At 40.7% G+C, this 23,898-nt stretch overlaps 1 protein-coding gene across 3 annotated transcripts in view; it reads right to left on the bottom strand.

Annotated features, from left to right (window-relative positions):
- Positions 1–9,857: 9,857 nt before the first annotated feature.
- AP2A2 (adaptor related protein complex 2 subunit alpha 2) overlaps positions 9,858–23,898 on the bottom strand; it is a 55,541-nt gene continuing 41,500 nt past the window's right edge. For all 3 annotated transcript variants that reach the window (XM_080344973.1, XM_080344975.1, XM_080344974.1), the window contains 10 exons: positions 23,604–23,835; positions 22,602–22,775; positions 20,519–20,682; positions 17,750–17,832; positions 16,870–16,959; positions 15,593–15,716; positions 14,690–14,806; positions 14,413–14,482; positions 13,628–13,762; positions 9,858–12,818 (listed from right to left, as the gene is read on the bottom strand). In XM_080344973.1, the coding sequence (XP_080201099.1) occupies positions 12,741–12,818; positions 13,628–13,762; positions 14,413–14,482; positions 14,690–14,806; positions 15,593–15,716; positions 16,870–16,959; positions 17,750–17,832; positions 20,519–20,682; positions 22,602–22,775; positions 23,604–23,835 (1,267 nt within the window). In that variant the 3' untranslated portion in view covers positions 9,858–12,740. The remainder of the gene's footprint in view (positions 12,819–13,627; positions 13,763–14,412; positions 14,483–14,689; positions 14,807–15,592; positions 15,717–16,869; positions 16,960–17,749; positions 17,833–20,518; positions 20,683–22,601; positions 22,776–23,603; positions 23,836–23,898) is intronic.

Raw genomic sequence — 23,898 nt, 5'->3', positions numbered from 1 at the left:
TCTCCACCTCAGCACCAACAACCAGCCCCAAGCCTACACCTACAACCCTGAAGCACAGGCCCTCTTCCACAACAACGAGTGCTCCAAAAGAATCCCCTGCACCAGAGTCATCCACACCCTCCACAGCCAAAACCAGCCCACTGCCTTCACCTGCATCTTCCCCCTCCTCCACTATGTCCTCTACGTGGACGAGCTCCTCGCACCTTGGTAAGGCTCCTTCCAGCCGTTCCCACTGCTTCTGCCTGCTCTTATCAACTCTCCTCCATCCATGCTTCCTTTCTTCCTTCCTTCTGGTTTGCTCATGCCACTCAGGCATTTGATTGCTAATTTTCCTTTATTCTCCCTTACCCACTTCCACTGGCATTGGAACTTGGGTCTGTTCTGCCTTTTTCATGGCCCTGGGAACAGGTCTCTCCCTCAAAGTCTGGCCTGCCTGTGTGGACAGGGCACACGGTATGCTTTCTTCCTTGGTGAGACATGCACATCTGGAGAAGCTCCTCTTCAGGGAGAGGCAGAGGGTGCTTGTATGTTAGATGACACCCTCGAGGGGCTCTCTTTGTCCCCCTTTTGAGGGAGATGACGGATGCAGAGGGTGAGGGCAGAAGCCAGAGGCCCACACCTCCCTCTTACCTGTGAGTCTCATTGCAGTATAGCAGTGCTTTTCTTGTGCATGCCCCTCGCTTGAGGCTTGTACCCACCTCCTTTGCCTTCCCATCTTGCCCCATCCTCAGCAGTCCTGTGCTTTCCTCTTAGCAGCCTTCACCCACAAAAAGACAACCGTGCCACATGTTGTGCCACCGCTGAGCACACAGAAGACGACTGCCATCACCTCCACCAGCAGCACCTCCAGGACCTCTGTCTCCAGAGGAATCAGCCCTGCCACCAGCACAGAAGTCACGCTGACAAGGATGTCTCCAACTCCAAGTCCCAGATCTACATCTGCCACCAGCTCCCTGTCACCATTGGCTGCCACTTCCCCAGTCTTCTCCACCTCAGCACCAACAACCAGCCCCAAGCCTACACCTACAACCCTGAAGCACAGGCCCTCTTCCACAACGAGTGCTCCAAAAGAATCCCCTGCACCAGAGTCATCCACACCCTCCACAGCCAAAACCAGCCCACTGCCTTCGCCTGCATCTTCCCCCTCCTCCACTGTGTCCTCTACGTGGACGAGCTCCTCACACCTTGGTAAGGCTCCTTCCAGCCGTTCCCACTGCTTCTGCCTGCTCTTACCAACTCTCCTCCATCCATGCTTCCTTTCTTCCTTCCTTCTGGTTTGCTCATGCCACTCAGGCATTTGATTGCTAATTTTCCTTTATTCTCCCTTGCCCACTTCCACTGGCATTGGAACTTGGGTCTGTTCCGCCTTTTTCATGGCCCTGGGAAGAGGTCTCTCTCACAAAGCCCGGCCTCCCTGTGTGGAACAGGGCAGATGATACACTGTCCCTGTTCTTTGGTGGGACACATGAACATCCGGAGAAGCTCCTCTTCAAGGAACGGCAGAGGGTGCTTGTATGTTAGATGACACCCTTGAGGGGCTCTCTTTGTTCCTCTTTTGCGGGAGATGACAGATGGGGAGGGTGAGGGCAGCAGCCAGAAGCCCACAGTTCCCTCTTCCCCAGTGAGTCTCATTGCAACACAGCAGTGCTTTTCCTGCACATGCCCCTGGCTTGAGGCTTGTGCCCACATCCTTTGCCTTTTCCTTTAGCCCCAATTCTCAATGGTCCATGTTCTTTCATCACAGCACCCTTTATCCACAAAATAACAACCTTGCCACACGTTGTTGCACCGCTGACCACACAGAAGATAACTGCCATCACCTCCACCAGCAGCACCTCCAGCACTTCTGTCTCCAAAGAGCCCAGCCCTGCTGCCAGCACAGAAGTCACGGTGACAAGGATGTCTCCAAGTCCCAGCTCTCCACCTGCCACCAGCTCCCTGTCACCGTCAGCTGTCACTTCCACAGTCTTCTCCACCTCAGCACCAACCACCAGCCCCAAGCCTACACCTACAACCCTGAAGCACGGGCCCTCTTCCACTACAACAAGTGCTCCAAAAGAATCCCCTGCACCAGCATCAACCACACCTTCCACAGCCAAAACCAGCCCACTGCCTTTGCCTGCATCTTCCCCCTCTTCAACTGTGTCCTCTACATGGCTGAGCTCCTCACACCCTGGTAAGGTTCCTTCCTGCCTTTCTCACTGCTTCTGCCTGCTCTTTCCAGCTCTCATGCTTCCTTTGTGCCTTTCATTTATCATATCCTTCATTTTTTATTTTGATTCTCACACAGCACTCAGACATTGGTTTCCTACTTTTTCTTCACTCCCACTTTCCCAGTTTCTCTGGCATTGGCACTTGGGTATGTTCTGCCTTTGTCATGGCCCTGGGAACAGGTCTCTCCCACAAAGCCTGGCCTGCCGGTGTGGAAGAGAGCAGAAGGTACACTGTTCTTCCTTGGAGGGAGACCCGAACATCCGGAGAAGCTCCTTCTCTAGAGACAGTCTGAGGTTGCTTGCTTGTTGGAAGGAATGCTTTAGTCACTGTCCTTATTCTTTTGGGGGAGAAACCAGATAAGAGGGTGAGTGCAGCAGCCAGAGGCCCACACCACCCTCTTGCCCAGTGAGTCTCATTGCAGCACAGCACTGCTTTTCTTTCACATGCCCCTTGCCTGTACTTGTACTCACCTCCTTTACCTTCTACTCTTGTCCCTCTCCTAAATAGACACTTTCTTTCTTCTCAGCAGTCTTTACCCACAAAAAGACAACCGTGCCATACGTTGCGCCAGCACTGACCACACAGAAGACGACTGCCACCACCTCCACCAGCAGCATTTCCAAGACCTACGTCTCCAAAGAGCCCAGACCTGTCACCAGCACAGAAGTCACACTGACAAGGATGTCTCCAAGTCCCAGATCTACACCTGCCACCAGCACCCCGCTAAGCACTTCCCCAGTCTTCTCCACCTCAGTACCAACAACCAGCCCCAAGCCTACGCCTACTACCCTAAAGCACAGGCCCTCTTCCACAACAACGAGTGCTCCAAAAGAATCCCCTGCACCAGAATCATCAGCACCCTCCACAACCAAAACCAGCCCACTGCCTTCGCCTGCATCTTCCCCCTCCTCAACTGTGTCCTCTACATGGCTGAGCTCCTCAAACCCCGGTAAGGTTCCTTCCTGCTCTACTCAGCACTTCTGCCTGCTCTTACTCTTCAATCCTTCCTTTCTTCCAAGCACTGCAGCCTGCTTGCATTTTCTTTGGTACTTGCCTTCCCTTCCTTCTGTGTTTGGAATTGGACAGCCTGGGACCTTGTGTAGTCATAGAATCATAGACTGTTTTAGGTCAGAAGGAAACTTAAATGTCATCTAGTTCCAGCCCCCTACTGCAACTGGCAGGGACACCTTCCACTAGACCAGGTTGCTCAGTCCAGCCAGTTCCTTATCTACTAAGTGGTCCATTCGTTGAATTCACATGCCTCCAGTTTAGAGACAAGGATGTTGTGTGAGGCAATGTCAAATACTTTGCACAAGTCCAGGCAGATGATCTCACTTGCTCTTCCCTTACCCAGCAATGCTGTAATCCTGTTTTAGAAGGCTACCACATTTGTCAGGCATGATTTGCCACGCATTCTTTGCCTTTATTCAATCTATGTTGGCTGACTTCAATCAGCTCCTTATTTTCCATGTTCCTTAGCATAGTTTCCAGGAGGATGTGCTCTATGATCTTGCCGGGCACAGAGGTGAGACTGAGCAGCCTGTAGTTGCTCATGTTTTCCTTTCTTCCCTTTTTAAAAATGGGGGCTATATTTCTCCTTTTCTACTAAGTGGGTACTTCACCAGACTGCTATGAATTCTCAAACATGATGGATAGTGGCTGAGCAGCTTCAGCCACCAGTTACCTCAGCATCCATGGATGCATCTTATCAGGTCCCATGAACCTGTGCACCTTCAGGTTCCTTAGATGGTCTCGAACCTGCTTTTCTTCTACAGTGTGTGGTTCTTCATTCTCCCAGTCCCTGCCTTTGTCATCTGCGATGTGGGCAGTCTGGCTAGGGCACTTGCCAGTGAAGACTGAGGAAAAAAAGTCATTGAGTATCTCAGCCTTCCCCATATGCCAGGTAACCAGGACTCACATTTCCTTCTGGAGATGGCTCACATTTTCTCTAGCCTTCATTTTATCATCAAAGTACCAATGGAAGCTTTTCTTGTTGCCCTTGACATCCCTGGCCACACTTAATTCTATTAGGCCTTTAGCTTTCCTAACTTAATCCCTGGTTGCTCGGATAATTTCTCTGTCTTCCTCACAGGCTGCCTGTCCTTGCTTCCATCCTCTGTAGGCTTCCTTTTTGAGTCTGAGTTTGCCCAGGAGCTCCTTGTTCATCCATGCAGACCTCCTGGTGGTTTTGCCCACCTTCCTCTTTGTTGGGAAGTCCTGGTCCTGTGTAATGGCTCTGGTTGGGATAGGCCTACTTTTTGTTCCTAGTAGTCTGGTGCTGTTTTAGCTGTGTGCCTCAGCCAGTGTTGATATCACGTAAGTGCTTCAGCTGTTTCTGAGAACTGCCAGCACAGCATCTACGTCTTCTCTGTTTATCCTTCTGCCTGCCAGGGAGTGGGCAAGTGGCAGGGGGTAAGATCTTGGGTGGGGACGGAGCCAGGACAACTGAGTCGAAATGAGTGACCAAGGAAATACTCCATACCACAGAACGTCATGCTGAGCAGTAAAATGGGGTAGATGGAAGTTTCTCTCAAGCAGCCATTGCTCAGAGGCTGGCTCAGTACTGGCTATCAGTGGGAGATGGTGAGTGATTGCCTTTGCATCACAGGGGTGGCTTTGGTTTGTTTTTCCTTTAGTGTCTGTATCTGGACATGTGTTGGTTTTTTTTGGTTTCGCACTCCAATTATGTCCCTGCTCCCGGTGAGGGGGAGTCAACAAGCAATTGGGTGCACACTTAGTATCCAGCCAGGGTCAAGGCACTGGTGCCTGGCACGCACATGGGCTCCGACTGCCTCTAAGCACGACAAGGAGGCTGAGGGCAAGAGCCAGAGGCCCACACCTCCCCATCTTGTCCAGCAAGACTCAGTACGGCACAGGGCTGCTTTTCCTGACTGTGGCCCTAGCCCATGGCTTCTTCCCACCTCCTTTGCCTTCCCCTTTTGCCTTCATCCTCAACTGATCTGTGCTTTCCTCTCAACAGCCTTCACCCACAAAAAGACAACCGTGCCACATGTTGTGCCACCACTGACCACGCAGAAGATGACAGCTGCCACCTCTGCCAGCAGCACCTCCAAGACCTCTGTCTCCAAAGAGATGAGACCCACTAGCAGCACAGAAGTCACACTGACAAGGACATCTTCAAGTCCCAGCTCTCCACCTGCCCCCAGAAGCTCACTCAGCACCCAGTTGCCATCAGCTGCCACTTCCACAATCTCCTCCACCTCAGCCCCAACCACCAGCCCAATGTCTACACTTATGTCCCTCACTACTTCCACATTTAGGTCTGCTGAGAGTGCTACATATTTTTCCTCCCAAAATACCACATTTACTCCCTATGGCAAGACTACATCAGTAATTCCTACCAGTATCTCTGCCAAGTCCACTCCAGTTTTGATCCCTTCTGTTTTATCTACAACAATTACTTTTGCTCCCAGTGTTATTACTACTGCTTCTACAGAGGCATTTAAAAGGACTTCTTTGCGAACAACAACATTAACTACTACCCGCACTACATCATCTCCTCCTTTTACCTCTAAACTTTCAACATCCTTGTCTTCTGTTGTACCATTAACAGTGCCACAAGGTAAGGTATATCTATATAATTTCCTACATCACGTTTTTGTTTTTAGCGCATCTTTTCATTAATGAGTGTATGAATTCTTACATTACATATTGTTTGGCTATGATACCATTTGTATGCATTGGCTCCATGTTTCTTTTTTTTTTTTTCTTTCTGCAGTTATTTTTTGTGGAGTAGTTGTCTGAAGTCTTAGATTTTATAAAACAGGTTCCCTGCGATATGCTGATATAAACATTAAAAAACCTGAGTTAAGTTGGATGACAGGATATGTATCAGGAGAGTCACAGAATTGTTTGGTTTTTAATCTCAAAATCTCAATCAAGTAGTTTATGTGGACAGGCTATATCTTCACTTACCCTGCAGTCCTGTTATATCTCATACACTGTTTCTGCACAGCTGAACATTTTTTGGTCTCTCTTCAGCAAGATACTGTTTTTTCTTTTCAAGGTACAGTGACATTTTTTTGCTCCTGTGCATAATTAAAATCTAATGTGTGACTCAAGGAATACCATATTCTATAATTTGCACAACTTCATGTAAAGGGAGGCACACAAATCAACATCCTCTCTTCTGGTTTTAAATTGAACTGTCCTACTGTAGTATCTACAGTATAGGAGCCAGTAACACCAGTGTGAATTCCCAAGAGATATCTATACATTTTTAACTGTATTCTGTGTAGGTAGCAGACATCTAGTTTCTAGTCCTATTTGAAAACAATGAGGCAGACGTTTTTTATTAGACACTTCCTAGGATATGAATTAACTCTTCCAAACATAAACCAGAATGACCTACGCACTGTTCAATCTGTGAATGGAAGGTGTGTTTCCTGTGTGGTTCCTTTTGCACATTTTGTTGTTCTAACCACTGTTATAGGTCCCAGAGAAGAGTTAACATCTCAGTTTCAGCTACTTCGCTTTCTCTTTTGAGCAAGTTCAACATACAAAGGAGAAACTACCTGGAAAGTGTACTTTGGCCATACGATACTGCCTTCCCTATTGCCTTCGCCACTGTCATACACCTATTTCACTGTCTGTTTTTTTCCACGTGTTTAATTCCTGAAGAAAGCGCAACCTCGTCACCAACAAGTTACAGCCTTCATTTGCCATATATTTTCCAATAATTAGGAGGGATATGTAGCATCCTCATAGGCCCACACTTCTGTAACCTGCTTAATAATGAGATTTGCATCTTTATCTTTGAAGCATATGTTCAAATTTTTTCCACAGACCTATATGCTATTTCCTTACTTGTTGGGAATCTTCACACAAAGTCCTCCACTTCATCATTACAATCAGATCAACTGAACCAGAAACTTTTCTCTAACAGCAACAAAAAATGAACAAAAAGTGGAACACCATGCTCAAGTCATCCAAGACATCACTTACCAAGTCTTACTCCAGAAGACTTATTTTTTACAAAGGGTCTCAGTCAGCTAAGGAAACTGTATTTGTGCTTAACTGCTACTCTCAAACCATGATTTGAGAATCAATATATGTATAAAAGTGGGTAGAGTCACCTCCGGCAGGACCTTTCATCCCTGTTTTCACTACTAACCCTGTCAGCAACTTGCATTTTCTTAGTTTTCCTCCATGGTAACTCTCTCATGCATCTTCAGTGCCTAGTTTAAAACCTGCTCTTGCTGTGTTACTTCTGACTTGTTAACTGTCTCATGCAATAGGAACAGTTTCTATGAAACTGAGCATGGATGCTTTTGGCATCTAACAAAGGTCACTCAAGAACACTAAGATTAATATCTGCTGTAATTTTTTCTTTTTACATTTGACAGAACATTGTAGAGAACTCAAATATGAAGAAAAAATAACTTACAAAGGCTGTTCTACAAATGTCACTTTAAGCAAATGTGAAGGATCATGTCCATCTTCAACAAAGTAAGGATAGTTGAGAGATTGTTTCTTTTTCTTATTTGGCCATCTGCAAGTGGTGATATTTGTCACCACCACTCCTTTATGAATTCAGGGAGAAAAATGTGGTTGGCATCTACCCAGCAATATTATGTTGCAGTAAAAGCCAGCTAGCTAAAAATAACACTGTCATCTATGTAGTGGGTGGTTTGGGGGGGGATTTTTTTTTTGGATTACAAATATTGGTTTGCAAATAGCTGAGACAGCAAAATAAGAAATTTATCTCAATTAAATATATTATGTTCTCCTAATAGTGTAGTTCAGGGATATTGTGTAGTTATAAGTGTGCTATCTTGGTCTGTGCAGTTCTGCATGCTTACTGGAGACTACCCATACAGGGAATCAAGGCTTCAATAAAACTAAATTCACTGCAGCAGTATTACTGAGTTCACAGTTATTTAGGGAAAGAAAAAAAAAAAATTATCTTCCCAACAATCTATGCAAATACAATGTTCAAGAGTAGGGAAACAATGAAGACTTTTGCTTTTGCAGTAACTACTCTAAATAAATCCTGAGGTGCAATAGCTGTCAGCCTTTGATAATTCAGTTAATAAGGCAGAAGCTCAGTGTACCTGAACTCCTGCGGTACTCATCATGAGAATTTAACACAGTCAATTACTGCACTGTTTGTAGTTCTGTATCTGACAGAACTGTTAGAACTAAGGGTTGTGCTCTTTCCTCTAACTGTTACACCATAAGAAAAAAAAATATTCAAATACTTGAAAAGCAGTAAGCCTAAAATGCTGTATAAAAATCCTGATTCTCCCTCTCTTCCAAACAGGTTGAATGTTGAGAAGATGACGGTTGACACAGCATGTGGCTGCTGCAGGCCACGTCAGCTTCTTAAGCAAGAATTCCAACTACCATGCCAAGATCCAGATAATCCTGGAAAAAGGCTCATTACAGAAATAATTGTATTTAGGGGCTGTGTTTGTAACTTTGACAGCTGCATATACTAGCCAGACCCCCAGATGGCCTCAGACACCTTTTTTTAAATTAAAACACTGATCATAATGTAATACTTCCCACTGTGACTGCTCATTGCCGGGAATTCTCTTGTATTGATTATACAGGATAGCCTTGCAGCGAGGCTTCCTGAGCAGCCATCTGGAATGTCAGTGAAATTAACTCAAATTATTCCTAATCAGGAGAGGGGTAAAAAGAGGGGATGCTGGGGGGAACTAAAACCAAATCAAACCAACAAAAAAACCAAAACAACAAAACAAAACTAAAAAAAACCCCAAACACCCACCAATGGATGGGCTAAGAATTGGGAGGGAAGATCATGTCAGAGACCAACCGGCCTTGCTTGGGGTGATATTTAACCAGAGGCTAAAAACTGGCCTATACACTGTGCAATAACAGAAATTTTACTTTCAAATAAAGTAGAAATAATTTAATTGCTAACTTATTTCTCATTATTTGACCAATTTTAACTGAAAACAGTCTGGTAGGTTCACTACACTTGAAGTAGGACATGTGGAATAGCCCATTACTTCACTTGGAAAAGAAACAACTGAGGTGACCCATTCCCTTTCCTTTGAAAGTGGACACAGCACTTGCACTTTACATCCATACACAGCTGCAGTCAGAAAGCAAGTTGCTACATGAACCAAAAGCTAGTTGTGAGTTGCATCCTTAATGTGGTGGGACACTTCTAGATGCATCATTAACACAGACATGTAGTAGCTTCTGGACACAGCAGAAATTTGCAGGGTAGTTCTGTGCAAGAAATCAAAGACTGTATGTGTCTAACACAGCACAAACAGTTCACTCACAAGCAATTTCTACTTGCTGCTAGTAGACATTCTTTATTACTGTGTTTGCAATTCACCTAAAGGTGTGAATGCATAAAAGCTCATAGTGCCCAGGTATTCTTTTTTCTTTTAGCAAGCTTTAGAGAAGTACTAAGAATCTAAAGCAGAGTTTGAGTGACATTATTCAGCACTTAAGATATTCTTTTATAGCAACAGCAACTTATTTTACAAGTCCTGCCCCTGTGTAATACAGGTGTGTGCTTCATAGCCTCAACCATACCCCACCATTACATCAGTTCACTGCAGCATGTAATACACTTACTGTTGTTAAACACTATAGGAATAAAGACTTTACATCAAGATTTTTTTTATTTACAGCAGAGTATTTTTAACACACAACCAAACACACCAACAAAAAGCCATAAACAAACTCAGTGGGGGAAGCAGAGATCTGTAGGCCAGGTAAGACTCAACTGAAGAGAACCCACTAGTAGTTTGCAAGAAAGAATTTACAATTACACATCAATTGTTGTTCCATAACAACCGATTTCATGCAAGTATTCTTTACACTTCCATGCCCCCAGACAAAAAAAGGACAGTTTGATTACTGTTCTAATCATTTATTTAATCTTAATACGTTCTTCTGATGAATATAGTCTAATATATAGTCTTCTATATGAAAATTCTCCACTTAATTTGACAGAACTTTGTTTTATACAAATAAGACAATCACCATAAATGTTACATACTGGAGTGTAGGTCAAGAATGACTATATGCTACCTGTTTTGCTATTCAGTTATTTTCACATGCCAATGCCTGAAAGTACTGCACTTAAAAACAATAACACTGTTTACTGCAGAAATTACGTTGTCTGCTTGACAGGATACATCACTTTGGTAAGTTAACCACCATTCACAAAAAAAATAAAGTATTTGTCCTTAATTTGTTCACTTTTCTGCTCATGGCTTCATTAAGCTGACATTTAATACAAGTGTGAACAGTCATAAGCTTAACACAGTCACCATTGAAAAGACACTTTCCCTTACCCCCTTCTTCCCACAGTCTTAATGCACATTTTAGCACAGCTTGAAACAAAGCAAAGTGAACTGAAGTAGTGCAGTGTGCTTCAAGGTGTCCTTTAATGAGGGCACTGAACATTTTCATGGGGGACAGAAGTACAACAGAATTTGGAAAAAGTGAGATAGAAGCTCCTCCCCTGTCTTTGCTAAGACTCCCATTAGTTCAGCACATCAGATTTTTAACATAGCAGCCAACAGCATGGTTAATATAACAGGACTAATAAAGAGACATATGGCATCCAGAGGACAAAACATAAGGCAGTCATTAGCATTTTGCCAACTGCCCAACCTGACTGCAGGATCTACTAATGAAGATTTTCAAAGACAATGCTTTTGATTGAAGAGTCTTGATTACCTACTCGAAAGGCCATAAAAGGGCCAACTGTTCAAGAGAACTTTAGCAAAAAGACCAGGTCTATGGCCAAGTTCTCAGTCATAACATCCATAGCTACCAGCCATTTCTGGGAGGGGAAAAAGAAAAAAAGCAAGCAAAAAAACCAATCAAACCATCAACCAACACAGACAACAATAAAACCCCAACATGTATCCCCCAAAATCTACACACCACAGCCAAACCTTTGTTCCTCATTTTTCATTTGAACTCACGTACAATCACTAGCCTTCACTCAAACCAAACTATAATCACCCAGTTCCATCATTTAACTCAAAACACTGAAGAAAAAAGCAAGGCACACTCAATCATGTAGGAATCCTGTCCTTTTCTGTGTACCAGGCAGCATGATAGGAGCCTCATTTAAATGTATTTTCAATATCATCACTATATCACTCAAAACCTTTATTTCATGGGCATACTTGGCCATATGTGTTGTGAGAAACCACTTCCAGGCTTCCTTTAAATAACCCTGAAGAAATCCTGATCTGAGGTTCAATTCTCACATCAACAGCAGCTGACTTGGACCACTGTGACCTATAGTATTCACTGACAACTGTCAACAGTTTACTGCACTACACCTCACCTGCTTTGTTTTAGCAGCCTTTATGCATCTCAAGGCTGGAAGAGCTGTGAGCCAAAGTTGTGCCTGCTTACTTCTGCAGAGCGGCTGCTAAGAGTTTGCTGATGTGGAACAATTTACAAAGGTTTTGTCTGTAAAAATCACTAAAAAAGCTGAACATTTTCAGGCTTTCTACCCTTGGCCTCAACACAAGTCTTTTATGCCATGCTAGATATTTTTGCCACCACTGACAGACAGGAAACTGTTCAGATACCAGTTATTCAACCTCAAGTTTCAACATTACTGTACAATGGGGAAAAAAAAACATTGGTTAAAAATACATTTTCATGCCTTAGCCCTTCAAGGGCCCATTTCTCCACTCTTCTCCTTTTATATAATGCCAGACTCTGTAGTTAATTATATCTCATCATTGGGACTATTACTTGCTAAGTCTGATGGAAAACAGAGAAAACAGAGTTTTTAACTTCAGTTTGATCAACAATGAACAAGCATGTACTCATGCACCACCTACCAGAGAAGCTCACCTCATTATTTGAGATAAGCCCAAGGATTAATAATAGCTTTTATAGTCAATCCACTTTCCAAAGATAGAAAACATTAAGATGTAAAGGATTACAAGATTAATACTTTAAGACTCTGGTCCTGTGGCATTCGTCAAATACAAAGATTGGTGACACTCAACATAAACGTTCCCTTGAATCAGACTCGCATCCTGGAATCTGCACTTCCATTTAGTACAAGACTTGTGGCAATGTTCAACTTTACAACATTTTGACTGTACATTAACATCTGAATTACTGAGCAGCATTACATTGGTTTCTTCCAGCTCAGAGCAGAGGGAGTACCTGTTCAAGCTACCAAGGCAGAATGTTACTAGTAATTTCCAGTTGAAATCCTTAGTTTCCACATCTATACCAAGTTCCCTTTAACAAGTTTAAAAGCCTGACCTCTGCAAAAAAAAAAAAAAAAAAAAGGAGCACAAGACAGCCACCCCACCCTTTGTGTAACAGACTAAAGCCATTTTTTATGTCAAAAGTCACTTCCCTGTACTGTACATTTTACAGTCTTAATTTCAAACAAGGGTCAAATTCTATTAAGGCAGGGAGCTGGTATTGGTTAACATTGCAGTACTCAGACAGTGATGTACAAGACATTTATTTGCAGTATGATGACAGTGATATAAATGGAAAAACCAAAACTGACATGGTTAATATTAAAACTGTTCTGAGAGCAATTCACATAATCTCTGAGACACAGCTTCTTTACTTGTTCGTAGTGTGAGCCTATACATCTGAAAAAGAATATAAAACATTATTTTTTAAACTCAGTTTGGTATTAAATGAATACACAGTCAATAGTGAAAGCTACCAGTTACCTCTTACTTGTTTTGTATAGATTTGATAGGAAAAAGACCTTGAGTTAAAAAATTCATAGGCAGTCAGCCACAGAATAATAGTTTACTCAAACCACAGGCTGGAGAACGTTTTCAAACCTTTGCGAAATACGATCGTTCTAATATTTTTAGGCTTTGACAGCAAGGTGTTATCCAAAATTTTTCTTTAAGAGGAGTAAATGTGGAAAAGTCTAAAGAGTCTCAAGCACCACATCTTCAGAAAACAGGAGACTTTCCACCTAAACTTATTTTTAGTCCTCAGCTAACTTTGATAAAAACTCTGTCCAAATGCTTGAGAAAAAAATATTCTTAACATTGTATTTGTTTGCTTTTGCTTATGTTTTCTTTTAGCCAACCATTCTTCTATTAATTGAAAATGGCAAGGGGAATTAAATTTAATCTTGCCTAAGGTACACAACACAGAAATATTAAATGTTTCCAATCTTCAAGTGAAGACGAGACTCCACGTGCAGTGTAGAATAACACAAAGATCTGTTCCAACAGGAAAGAGAAGTGCTATGAAGAAGCAGCTTACCAAACTGGGCCAGGATCAGCTGCTACAATTTCATTTCTTGTTGGGATTCTGCAGTCACAATTAGCTATCGCAATAGCAATTTCAAATAAATACCTTAAGGAGTTTCAGATATACACAGACATACAGTGCAAACAAGAACTTCTATTTAAGCTGTAGATACTTAAATGGATACCTGTGCCTGGAGGTTGGGTTCAAGGCGCAGCAAGCATCCAATCTGAGTAGTTTTTGTATGTATGATACCAGCGCCAACAAAGTTAGCAGGATTGGGATCTACCTCCTCAAGGAGGGCTGATCCAAAGCCAATTATCTATGAAAGAAACCCAGAAGATTTAGATGTGAGGACAGTGGGACACCAAGCACAGCACAGTCTACCCAAGCACAGCCACTACCAACTAGCAAAACAAGTAGGAGACTATTTTTTATTTGAAGTGTTCAAGACATTAAAGAATTAGCCTATACCAATTTTATAACAAGTTTTTGAAGTGACAGAGTGACCCTGATAATGAGCTGTTCCTGAAAAGGTTCTTCTTCAAAAGACCTGAGAAACAGTTACATTCAATGCAAGTCTCTCCTGTTTTTGATAAAGCCACCCTGTCTTACACTAGACACTTCTGTTTTGCCTAAGGCAGCCAGTTCGACAAAAAGTCGTTGGGTTGTCTTCTCTGACTAACAACTCTAGTTTAAATCAAGACTTGAATTATCTTCTAACTCAGTTTTAAGAACTGAATTGGTGTTTTCTTAAATAGCTCCAAGTTTCTAACTGCTATTGAAGACTATATCTAATTCAAGCCACACTGAGAAACAATCCATTCAACCCAGCACTGCCAAGGATTTGTTAGACAACACTGACTTACACTTTAACAGAATGATCCAACTGCCATATAAACCAAGATGAACAAAGTTTGCTTATATGACTACCCTTACACTAGAAATTAAAAACACCACGCTACCACCCACCTTTGCTTTTGTGATCTCTGCATCCATTGGGTGTTTCGCTTTAAAGATATTCTGTACTTCCTGTTTCGGACTGCAAGACAAGGCAAGATGAATACATGGTGTAGCACATGTATTATATACAGCATTGTTCAATAACAACTAATTATATTGGGAGAGTTTGTAAATCATGGAATTAAGTATAGGACGGGGCACTGCACCAGCTACATTCACAATAATATACCCTTCTTCCCCTGGCCCACCAAAAGAGCCCCAACCCCAAATACAGACAAAGTCTTACTTGCTCAGCTGCTTCCAACGCTGAAAAAAGTCTTGAGAAGACATCTCTGTTGGCTGGAAAAATTTATTCAGTGTGATGGGTAATTTTACTGAAAGATTTTGAAATGTTCCACCATACCTGCATGTGAAACAGAAAGAACACATTGTGTGCAGCACAGTGTCAGGAGCTGTTCAGCCTAAATCAACCAAGCAATTGAGGATAAACACTAAGGTGCAATTGTTTATGATTAAAATCCATCACCTGCAGATGTTATTTCTAAGATACAGTTTTAATCCACTGTTAAATAAATGTATTTGCTCTGTTAGACAATATATGAAAGTGAACTGGCAGAACTTCTAATAAGGATCTCTCAGTTTCAACATAGATTGTTATCCTTCTAGATAGCACCCAAAGGAGTGAAAATATACTCCTGTAAAACATTCCAGTAAGAACCAGTTTAGACTAGAATAACAGAATGTAGCCCAGAAGTCAAGATTTCCTAGATGATGATGTTGAATGGACACATGACTATTTTGGGCTGCATGCATTTCCAATCCAAGTTGTTCTTGGTTTCCAGAATGGAGAAGTTACTGCATATATTACTGTCAAGATTTCTTAAGCAAACAGGAATACTGCTGTTTTATACAGACAGTGGAAAGAGAAGTCATGCATACATTTTATCAGTTGCTGCTTCTTCATTAGTATTTTTTTATTGTTATTATTGGTTTTTTCTTTTTAAATTGCATCATTCCAAGTAGATTCCCCACCTCCCCCAGTAGCTTAAAGCTTTGATAAATCAATTTTTCAAGTAATTGTCTATCCAGGACGGCTTTTATGCGTCCATAATCTACACTTCAATCAGAAGAACAGGACAAATTCAATATCTTTCCTATATTTCACTAACATTTAAATCCTTTGTTTTACCTGAATTGAATGTTCAGGATTGGAGCTTCCATAAAGTCTGACACACATTCAATGTTCACGACCTGCTGAACCTGTGCACCTCCATCCACTGTGGGGTCAACAGGTTTTGTCTGAAGATTCAGGCATAAGAAGCAGTTAAAGAAACTGATAAATGAATTGATGACTTAAAAAATAAAAGGCAAATCCTCCAATAAGCTATATGAGGAATTAGCATCATGTACACTCATTCTCTATATCCAAACATCCAAAGCTCAATTCTTGTACAGCAAAAAACAGTATTGTTTTTGTTTAGTTTTTCCACATTGACACACCTAGAAGTAATAACCCCCACAACTCTCAGTTACTTGGATATTGGAAAGTTATTTGGAAAGACGTAATCAAAAAGGTATGAGTGCACAGACAGACTTCACAATAAAAACCACTGGACCATATAAAAAACAGCCTGGAGAAAAGAAGGCTGAGAGGGGATCTCATCAATATTTATAAATATCTCAAGGGTGCATGTCAAGAGGATAGGACCAGACTCCTTTCAGTGGTGCCTAATAATGGGCAATGGGCACAGACTGAAGCACAGGAGGTTCCATCTGAATATGAGGGAAAACTTATTTACTTTGATGATGACAGAGCCCTGGAACAGGCTGCCCAGAGAGGTTGTGAAGTCTCCTTCTCTGGAGACATTCAAAACCCACCGAGACACATTCCTGTGCAATCTACTCTAGGCAAACCTGCATTGGCAGGTGAGGTGTACTGGATGATCTCCAGAGGTCTTTTCCAACCCCAACCATTCTGTGATCTCATTTTGATGTGAACATTACAGTAACACTTTGAGTCAAACAAGTTTGATTACATAGTCTACAAAAATCGTAAACTTGCAATACCAAGTGTTAAGGATGAACTGTAAGTTAAGAGCTTATTTTACAGTATCATCATTGTGTACACATTTTTCTGCCTCCATCTCAAGTCTGAGGTTATTGACCAATGCAGGAATTGAAGGACACCACCGCTATACCTCTGCTACTTCATGACAGCAGAAAATGCTACAGTTACATTACATATTTATTCAGCCTATTTCCTCCTTATTTCAAAGTAGTATTTGTGTAACAAGACCCATCTGCTCAAGACTTGTTCTTTCTACAAGAACTCTAGAAAGTTATCAGCAAGTTTCTCATTTCTTCACATTCGAAGGTCACCATGCCTTGATCCTCGTTAACATTTTGTGCAGTATAAACCATAAAAAACAAGTAAGAACAGACACATGCTACTGCATTTAAGGATATTTGACTGCAAGTCATCTGAACAGATAACTGTTGGAGTAAAATTCAAGAACTGTGTTGACGTCTTATTACCATAGAATATGAACATACGTCCTAGAAAGAAAAGAATAAGAGAAAAAAATAATGAGATCAGAACTTTCATGCACATCACATGTAACCATATTGAACTACCTGTGCTTCATGTATCTAATACAGTGTCTTTCTACCTTTCTTTAAAACAACCTTTAATAAGAAGGCATAATTTACACGGTTTGTTTTACCAAGATATTTACAGCTCAAAATGAAATAACAGATTAAAACAAGCCATCAGAACCCTCTGTCTGTTGCTGTCAAACAGGCAGTTAAATAATCAGCAGGAGTCTTTCACTTGCTGGAGAACATCACTTTTTATGTAAAGAAGCTATTATTGTACAAGAAGCAATGCAGAAGGGGAGAAGCAAGCCACCCTAATGTTGGCCTGTGTTCAATTCCCAGCTCTTTCCTAGATATTTTCAGTATCTTGTACATTCATATATTATGACAGACATCTGAAATGTATTGTTTCATATATTAAAATAAGCTATACTATCAAGAAATAAAAACTGAGAACGTACTTGATAATCTTGGCTGTATCAGCCTTACAACTAGGTAGCAGGAGCTGGAGTGTATGGTACCACTTAACACTCCCGCTTCATCTCAGCTACCAAAACAACCAAAAAGTTTAAGGAAACAAGAACCCATACAGAAGCCAGGGACACACAAACAGTTAAGATCCTAAGACAGGTTAGGCCCGAAAGTCACATATCCCTTTTAAGTAGCTGAAAAGCAAGTACTATCCGCAACATCATGCTGGCATCAGGGCTGATAATGCAGACAGCTAACCACTTGACCTGAAAGCTCTTACCCAGGTTCTGTCGAAATTCAGATTTCAATCCAATTTGTAGCAACTGATTTTCAAATAAGACTCCATTATTTTTACACACAAACCTAGGGGAAGAGATAGAAAACGTGTTTTAAATTGAGCCATATGAAACAATATTTAGATCCACAAGATTCAGGGTTTACACAGAGGATGAAGATTGTGGTTAATCTAGAGTGCATCAGTCTGTGAGAGGCCTTTGCAGAAAACTACAGAGTTAGAAAAGACAATTTTACAACCAAAATCACCACTTGGAGAATACTAAAAGAACTTAAATTTCTATTTGATAGGATGTCTGAGAAACTACAAAGTAAGCCACAATATTCTATACACACACACAAACACACTGTCTATAAAGGACCAGGCAACAGACTAGGATTTTTCTTATTCATATTCTTGACAACTTCTGAAACTCATTAGGTTGGTGCAGAATTGAAAAGTTTGAAGCTTTGACTGTTTAAACCTGAAAGAAAAAAGAATCCCTTGTTTTACCATTTCTGTATCACATAGATCAACTGAGAGCTGTATTTTTTTTTCCATTTTGAGAGAGGAAGCCCATTTTGCAGTGATTTCAGTCCTTTCTGTCACCTTTCATTTAGAAGTGGAAGAGGGGGTCAGCATACAAGGCACTTAAAACACAATCCCAAATATTGGTATATTCGACAATTTACATTTTTCCTTTATTTGTGAATACTTGCAAAACTTAATATACAACTGGCACTGACTTATTTTAGAGCAGTGTGCGATAGCACTGACTCATAAAGGCAACTCTAACCTGTGTATTCATGAGCTTGTCATTAAATCCACAGCATCTACAAATGTGTTCTAGTCACAAGTCTGACAGTACATGTTTTTCTAGTCTTGCTGGTATTAAGTTAATGCACAATATAGTTTTGCTTTTAACTATATTCTGGAAGTTGCCCAGCCTTGCAAGGTTTTAGTGTTGCTTACTTGTGAAAAAGCTCATCAGCATCATGCACAGTATCAGCTGGTTCCTCAGAAACTACCTCAGATGAAGCCAGGTCAGGGCTAGTTCAGGCAGCACAAAGGAAGAAAGGCAGTAGCGACAGAGATAGCAGGAGTTAGTAAAGACAGCTTAGTGCTTAGTTATTTCTTTTACCTCCTTCCTCAAAACCGGCACTGCTGAGTTTAATGCATGAAAGATTTATTAGCTGCCCTAGCTCAGTACACCTAGAGAGGTTTTAGGCATTAGGCAATGTTTTCCCCCACTTCTCTCCCCCACCCCACCCCTCCCTGATTGTTAGGAACCAGCAATTCTTCCCAAAGACAGGAGACAGCTGAAGGTGTTCAGTAGCTTATAACTCTTGAAGAACCAAGTCCTTTTAGGTGGTTAATTGTGACAGCAAAAAAGTTTTAGTTCAAAACCATACGTGTAGATGTATATTAGCTACTACAAATAAGTGCTTTGAAGCAGAGGCCTCATCAACATTAATGGCACTTTAACTACAGCTGCACAATCAGCTCTTAGAAACACACAAGTATTAAGTGTAGGCAAGAATGTACAGGCACACAAAGAATGACTTACCCAAGTAACAGATTAGAAACAAAAGTGACAACAGCACTAAAAAGAGGCAGGAAACTGTAAAGGCAACTTCTCAGTATCATTAGAGAAGCATTTCATCATCTACAGACAGACCAAGGGGTTGGGCAATGCTATACTTTCTTCTGCAGAAAGAGAAAACTCTTTTAGGTAACTTTTGCTTATGAAGCTACTAGTATTGGTTTCTTTTTTTTTTTTTTTCCCCTCTTAGAACAAACTCTAACAAGCCTGTGTAGTTTCTCTAAGTCTTGGTATTGTGTAGCATGACTAAACATCACGTATTGCCTTCCGAGAGAAACACAGGATGAAGTCTCTATCACTGCAAAGCTGCAACAATGTATTGCCAATTATAAAATTTTGATGAAAGTCTCAATGATCCAGGCAGATTAGTTTCATTAATTATGACTTTTATATTAAGACACATTGCAAATCTGTTATGACTCATTTAAAATTTGGTCCTTGAAAACAGTAGCACGTTCTTTGGTCAATAAGATGGCAGATTTTTTTTTTTAAGACATTCAAAATTTTTGGGAAATAACATCTGAGTGTAGTCACTGGATTTTAATATTAAAGGGATTAATACCACATTGAATCTACACTACACTTGGTAACATAATTAAAATATTTGTGACAAATCCCCCCCCCTTTTTTTTTTTTAAAAAAAAAAAAAGCACTTGTTTCTTTTTTTCCGCTTTTCATGTCCATTTGTCAGACAGTAGCAGAACAATTTAGGTGTATCTTGAAATTCTGAGAACCAGTATTTCTAGATATAATTCATCTCACTGTTCCAGTATCAGCTTGTCATAATTGGAAAAACACAAGAATACTTTACAGAAATAAGAATAAATGTATTCACAATAGACCAGACAACCCTCAAATTCAAGATGTATTGAGATGTATAAGCAGCTCAGTTTAACAAAGAAGCAAAACCAGAATGAAAACTGGGCAATACTGTGTGGCTAATATACTCAGACTGATTACTATGGATTCAGTTTTTCCATAAGCAGAGGTCCTCAAAAAAGACAGTACATGCAGCATAGAGTTCAAAAACACCTCTTGCTGCACAATTACCACTGAAAAATACATTCAATAAGCTGGAACAAAACTGAAAGTTATCTGTATGTATTTTTTTCTCTAATCCTGTTCTAACAGACAGCTACCTCCTCAGATTCCTTACAGAGTAAAGTAATTACCTCGCAAAGTTGTCATCAGAACCAGGAGCAAGAGGTGCAACTGCAGAAGCTGAATCAGAAAATACATCCACCAGCAGGCTACCACTAGAAGACGGTGGGGGAGCTGAATTGGTGAGAGGGGCAGCACCCAGACCCAGCAGATCCGCAGATGGAGAAGGAGTAGACTAGAGAAGACAAGACATAGGGGTTATGCTGCACCAAAATTAAAACAAACTTGTCTCTTTTGCATAGACAACTAAGGTATAGCAAAGTGCCTCTCCCCACCCCAAATCAAACATTGAAGAGACATATGAGGCTTCATGAATGCAGTTACCACCTTGCATTTCAACTTCAGTTCATTTACAGATGTGGTTTTCTTTTTTTTGTTTTATTTCTTCGAAGATAATTAGGTCTATCTAATCATTAAATAACAAAACCAAAAAACACCCACAGAAACATCTGTCTAGATTCTAATTCTGCAGAAGACAGACAACTTTACCCCCCTTTTCTCTCTACTCCTTAGTTTCAAGGAAAATAAAGTACTGTATAGGAAATAAAATTCAAAAGTATCGCTTTTCTTTAATGTAGAATCCAGCAAGAAAGGCAGTGGCTTTTACACAAACCTAAATTAAAATACCACAACATCTTTAAAATTAACTATCAGTTTAGCCTTGGGTTTTTGAAGGTTCACAAACATTAGAAAAAATGTAAAAGCTAACCAGCAAAAAAGCAGAGCCTATAACTAGATCCAGTAGCAAACACTAGAGGTAGAGGTAAAACCTTTAATTTTTTGTCCTCTAATACAACAAATCAGGTATCCAGGACATAGAATCCTACAGAGGCCATGTATCCGCACCCACATCATGTGCAAGAACAAAGCATAGAATGCGAAATGTATTAGATATTTGCAGCCTACAATATATCAGATATGTTGAAGATGAAAATCATGAGATACATTTGGATTGAGTCTGAAACTTTGTTTCTGTAAGCCAACTCTAAGTTATCTTACAGTCCAAAGACTAAATTTGTTGTGATACAATGAAAAACTCCCTGGCAAAAAAAATTTCAGAAGTCAATTGGTAAGAACTACTGAAAACAAACAGCTGAACTCCAATTCTGAACATATTGTTGGCATTTAGACCAGGGTCACACCAAAGCCACTGATGAAGGTAACTTAGTAGAGTTTATTACATGGCTGCAACCCATAAAGAGAAGATTATAAAGCGTAACATAATTTTACTGCCAGACACCTCAGTCAATTTGGTATGCAAAGATTATTTGGCAACTTTTACACTAGAAAGGTATTTCTGTCCATTCAAAGATGTTATGCTTGGAATATCTACTCTTCCATACTGCAGTGACTAAAAGTTAAAGGATTACGCTTTAACAAGCTGGGCAGAGAGAATGCTACAATATTTCCTTCTCTTAGGTAATCTACTACTACGTCTCAAATCTAATTAGAAGTTACGCTAGCCATTAAAACCAAAACCAAGTATTATATTATGGGAACAATTCATCCTAGCAGCTTTAATTGCCAATAAAATGAGAGGTTTCAGCTCAGAAAAGAAACAAGACTGTGGCCTTGTCTACCATAACTAAACTCAACCAGTACTATCAAATAAACAGTAATGACATCACATATATTTAAGGACATCCATGTTATGTGTTGTCCACTTGTAATAAAAACAATACAACCCACAACAAGATTCACAATATCTACCATGTTAGACAAAGCAACAGAACTGCTGATCCTTTGAAATTCAAGTTACTCCTTTAAAATATGTTAATTTTATTATCTCACTTTCACTGCAAGGAAACTACCATTTCTAAATTTACAGCAATATGTTTCAATGTAACAACATAACCAGGATTCTCTTAGGCTGCAGACAGTTTGTCTGCATTTACGTAAGATTTCCAAAGGAAAAATAACACTCAAGCACGGGGGGAAGCAGCTCTATGTTGCCCTGCTACTTTACAGCAAACACCTACCATCTGGAATTTGAGATGAGAGGTTTTATTCCCCTAAAGATGGCATTTGAAGGAAACCATTCTTTTCTCACTTGTATGCCATCTAAATTAGTGAAATAACAGCTTTTAAACTCACAACAGCACTGGCATTGACAGAGGCAGGTTCAGCACTTCCATTCATATCAGAGCTCCTCTCCTTTTTGATTTCTTCCAGATCAGTAACTGTGCCTGGGCCTTTCTTCTTCTTGAGTTTAGCCAAAATAGAAGATTCTCTCTCTGGAAAGGGAGGCATTTCTTCCAGCACGGTAGCCTTATCACAGGAAAAAAAGTGTGCTGGTTAAATATACGGAAAAAGCCAAACCAGCTTTCAAGTCTTTGAAGAGTTACACCTCTATAGATTGCATAAGGTAAAAGCAAAAGTAATTGTCCACACAGAAAATGACTATGCAGGTTTACTGGATAGTGATGGAGTAGAGTTGTTTAAAAAAAAAAAAAAAAATTTAGAAGTACCTCCAAAGCAGTTGTCAAGAGAACATGAGCATATCACTTCTCTGGTACAATGCTATTAAATTAAAAAAAGTTTGATCATAGCAGTCCTTAAGTCAAGCAGACCCAGACTGAAACCACAGAAGACTTCAAGAGGATGGAGTTGGACTTAAGCATTTATTAGCTGTTAAGACTACATGTGCCATGCTCTGGTCAGATCTGAGAGCATCAGGTTAAATACTGCAAATTTCTAGAGTTGGGGGGGGGGGGGGGGGGGGGGGCAGGAAATAAAAAAATTCAGTACAGTAACAACTTCCCTGATCACCATCAAAGAAGCCCTCAAAACAAAGCAGTACACTTTTGGTATCTGAATACTACAGTACCTGGTACTATACCAGCTTTTACTGGCTTCCCAGCTCCTGATTAGCATGCTTTAATAGCCATTTATCCCACTAAACAAATAACAGCTTTGATTTTTGCTTTAAGATGACTGCACCTGAATTAGGTAGACTAAAAGAATCAGCATGAGCACTGTGGATCTTTAATTCTGCATAGCTATTTCTGAGCAATCAGATAACATTTAGCACACTTTACTTGTTGACAGAAGATACACGTAAAGACTTCTGCAAAATAATAAAATCTTTATACCTACCAGTATATCAGTACTGGCAATAGTACTGAGCCTCAAATACTCAACAGCTCTCTGCTGCAGCTCAACATCAGCATTCTTTAGCTGACTGTCACTACGTAGTACATCTTGAATTGTAGTTTTGATTTCCGGAAACAGGTTCACAAACTTGATGTAGGTAGACAGGAGCAGAGCTCGGGTAGGAACACTACACAGATGAAACTTGGAATGTAGCAAGTTGAACTGGATGAGAGGACTTAAAAGATGGGAAGAAAAATAAGTTCTTCAGTTTTTGCAGACATGATGATTCAACTCTTGC

The sequence above is a fragment of the Nesoenas mayeri genome (assembly GCF_963082525.1).
Source record: "Nesoenas mayeri genome assembly, chromosome: 5".
NCBI lineage: Eukaryota > Metazoa > Chordata > Aves > Columbiformes > Columbidae > Nesoenas > Nesoenas mayeri.
This window is presented reverse-complemented; position numbering and strand designations above follow the sequence as displayed.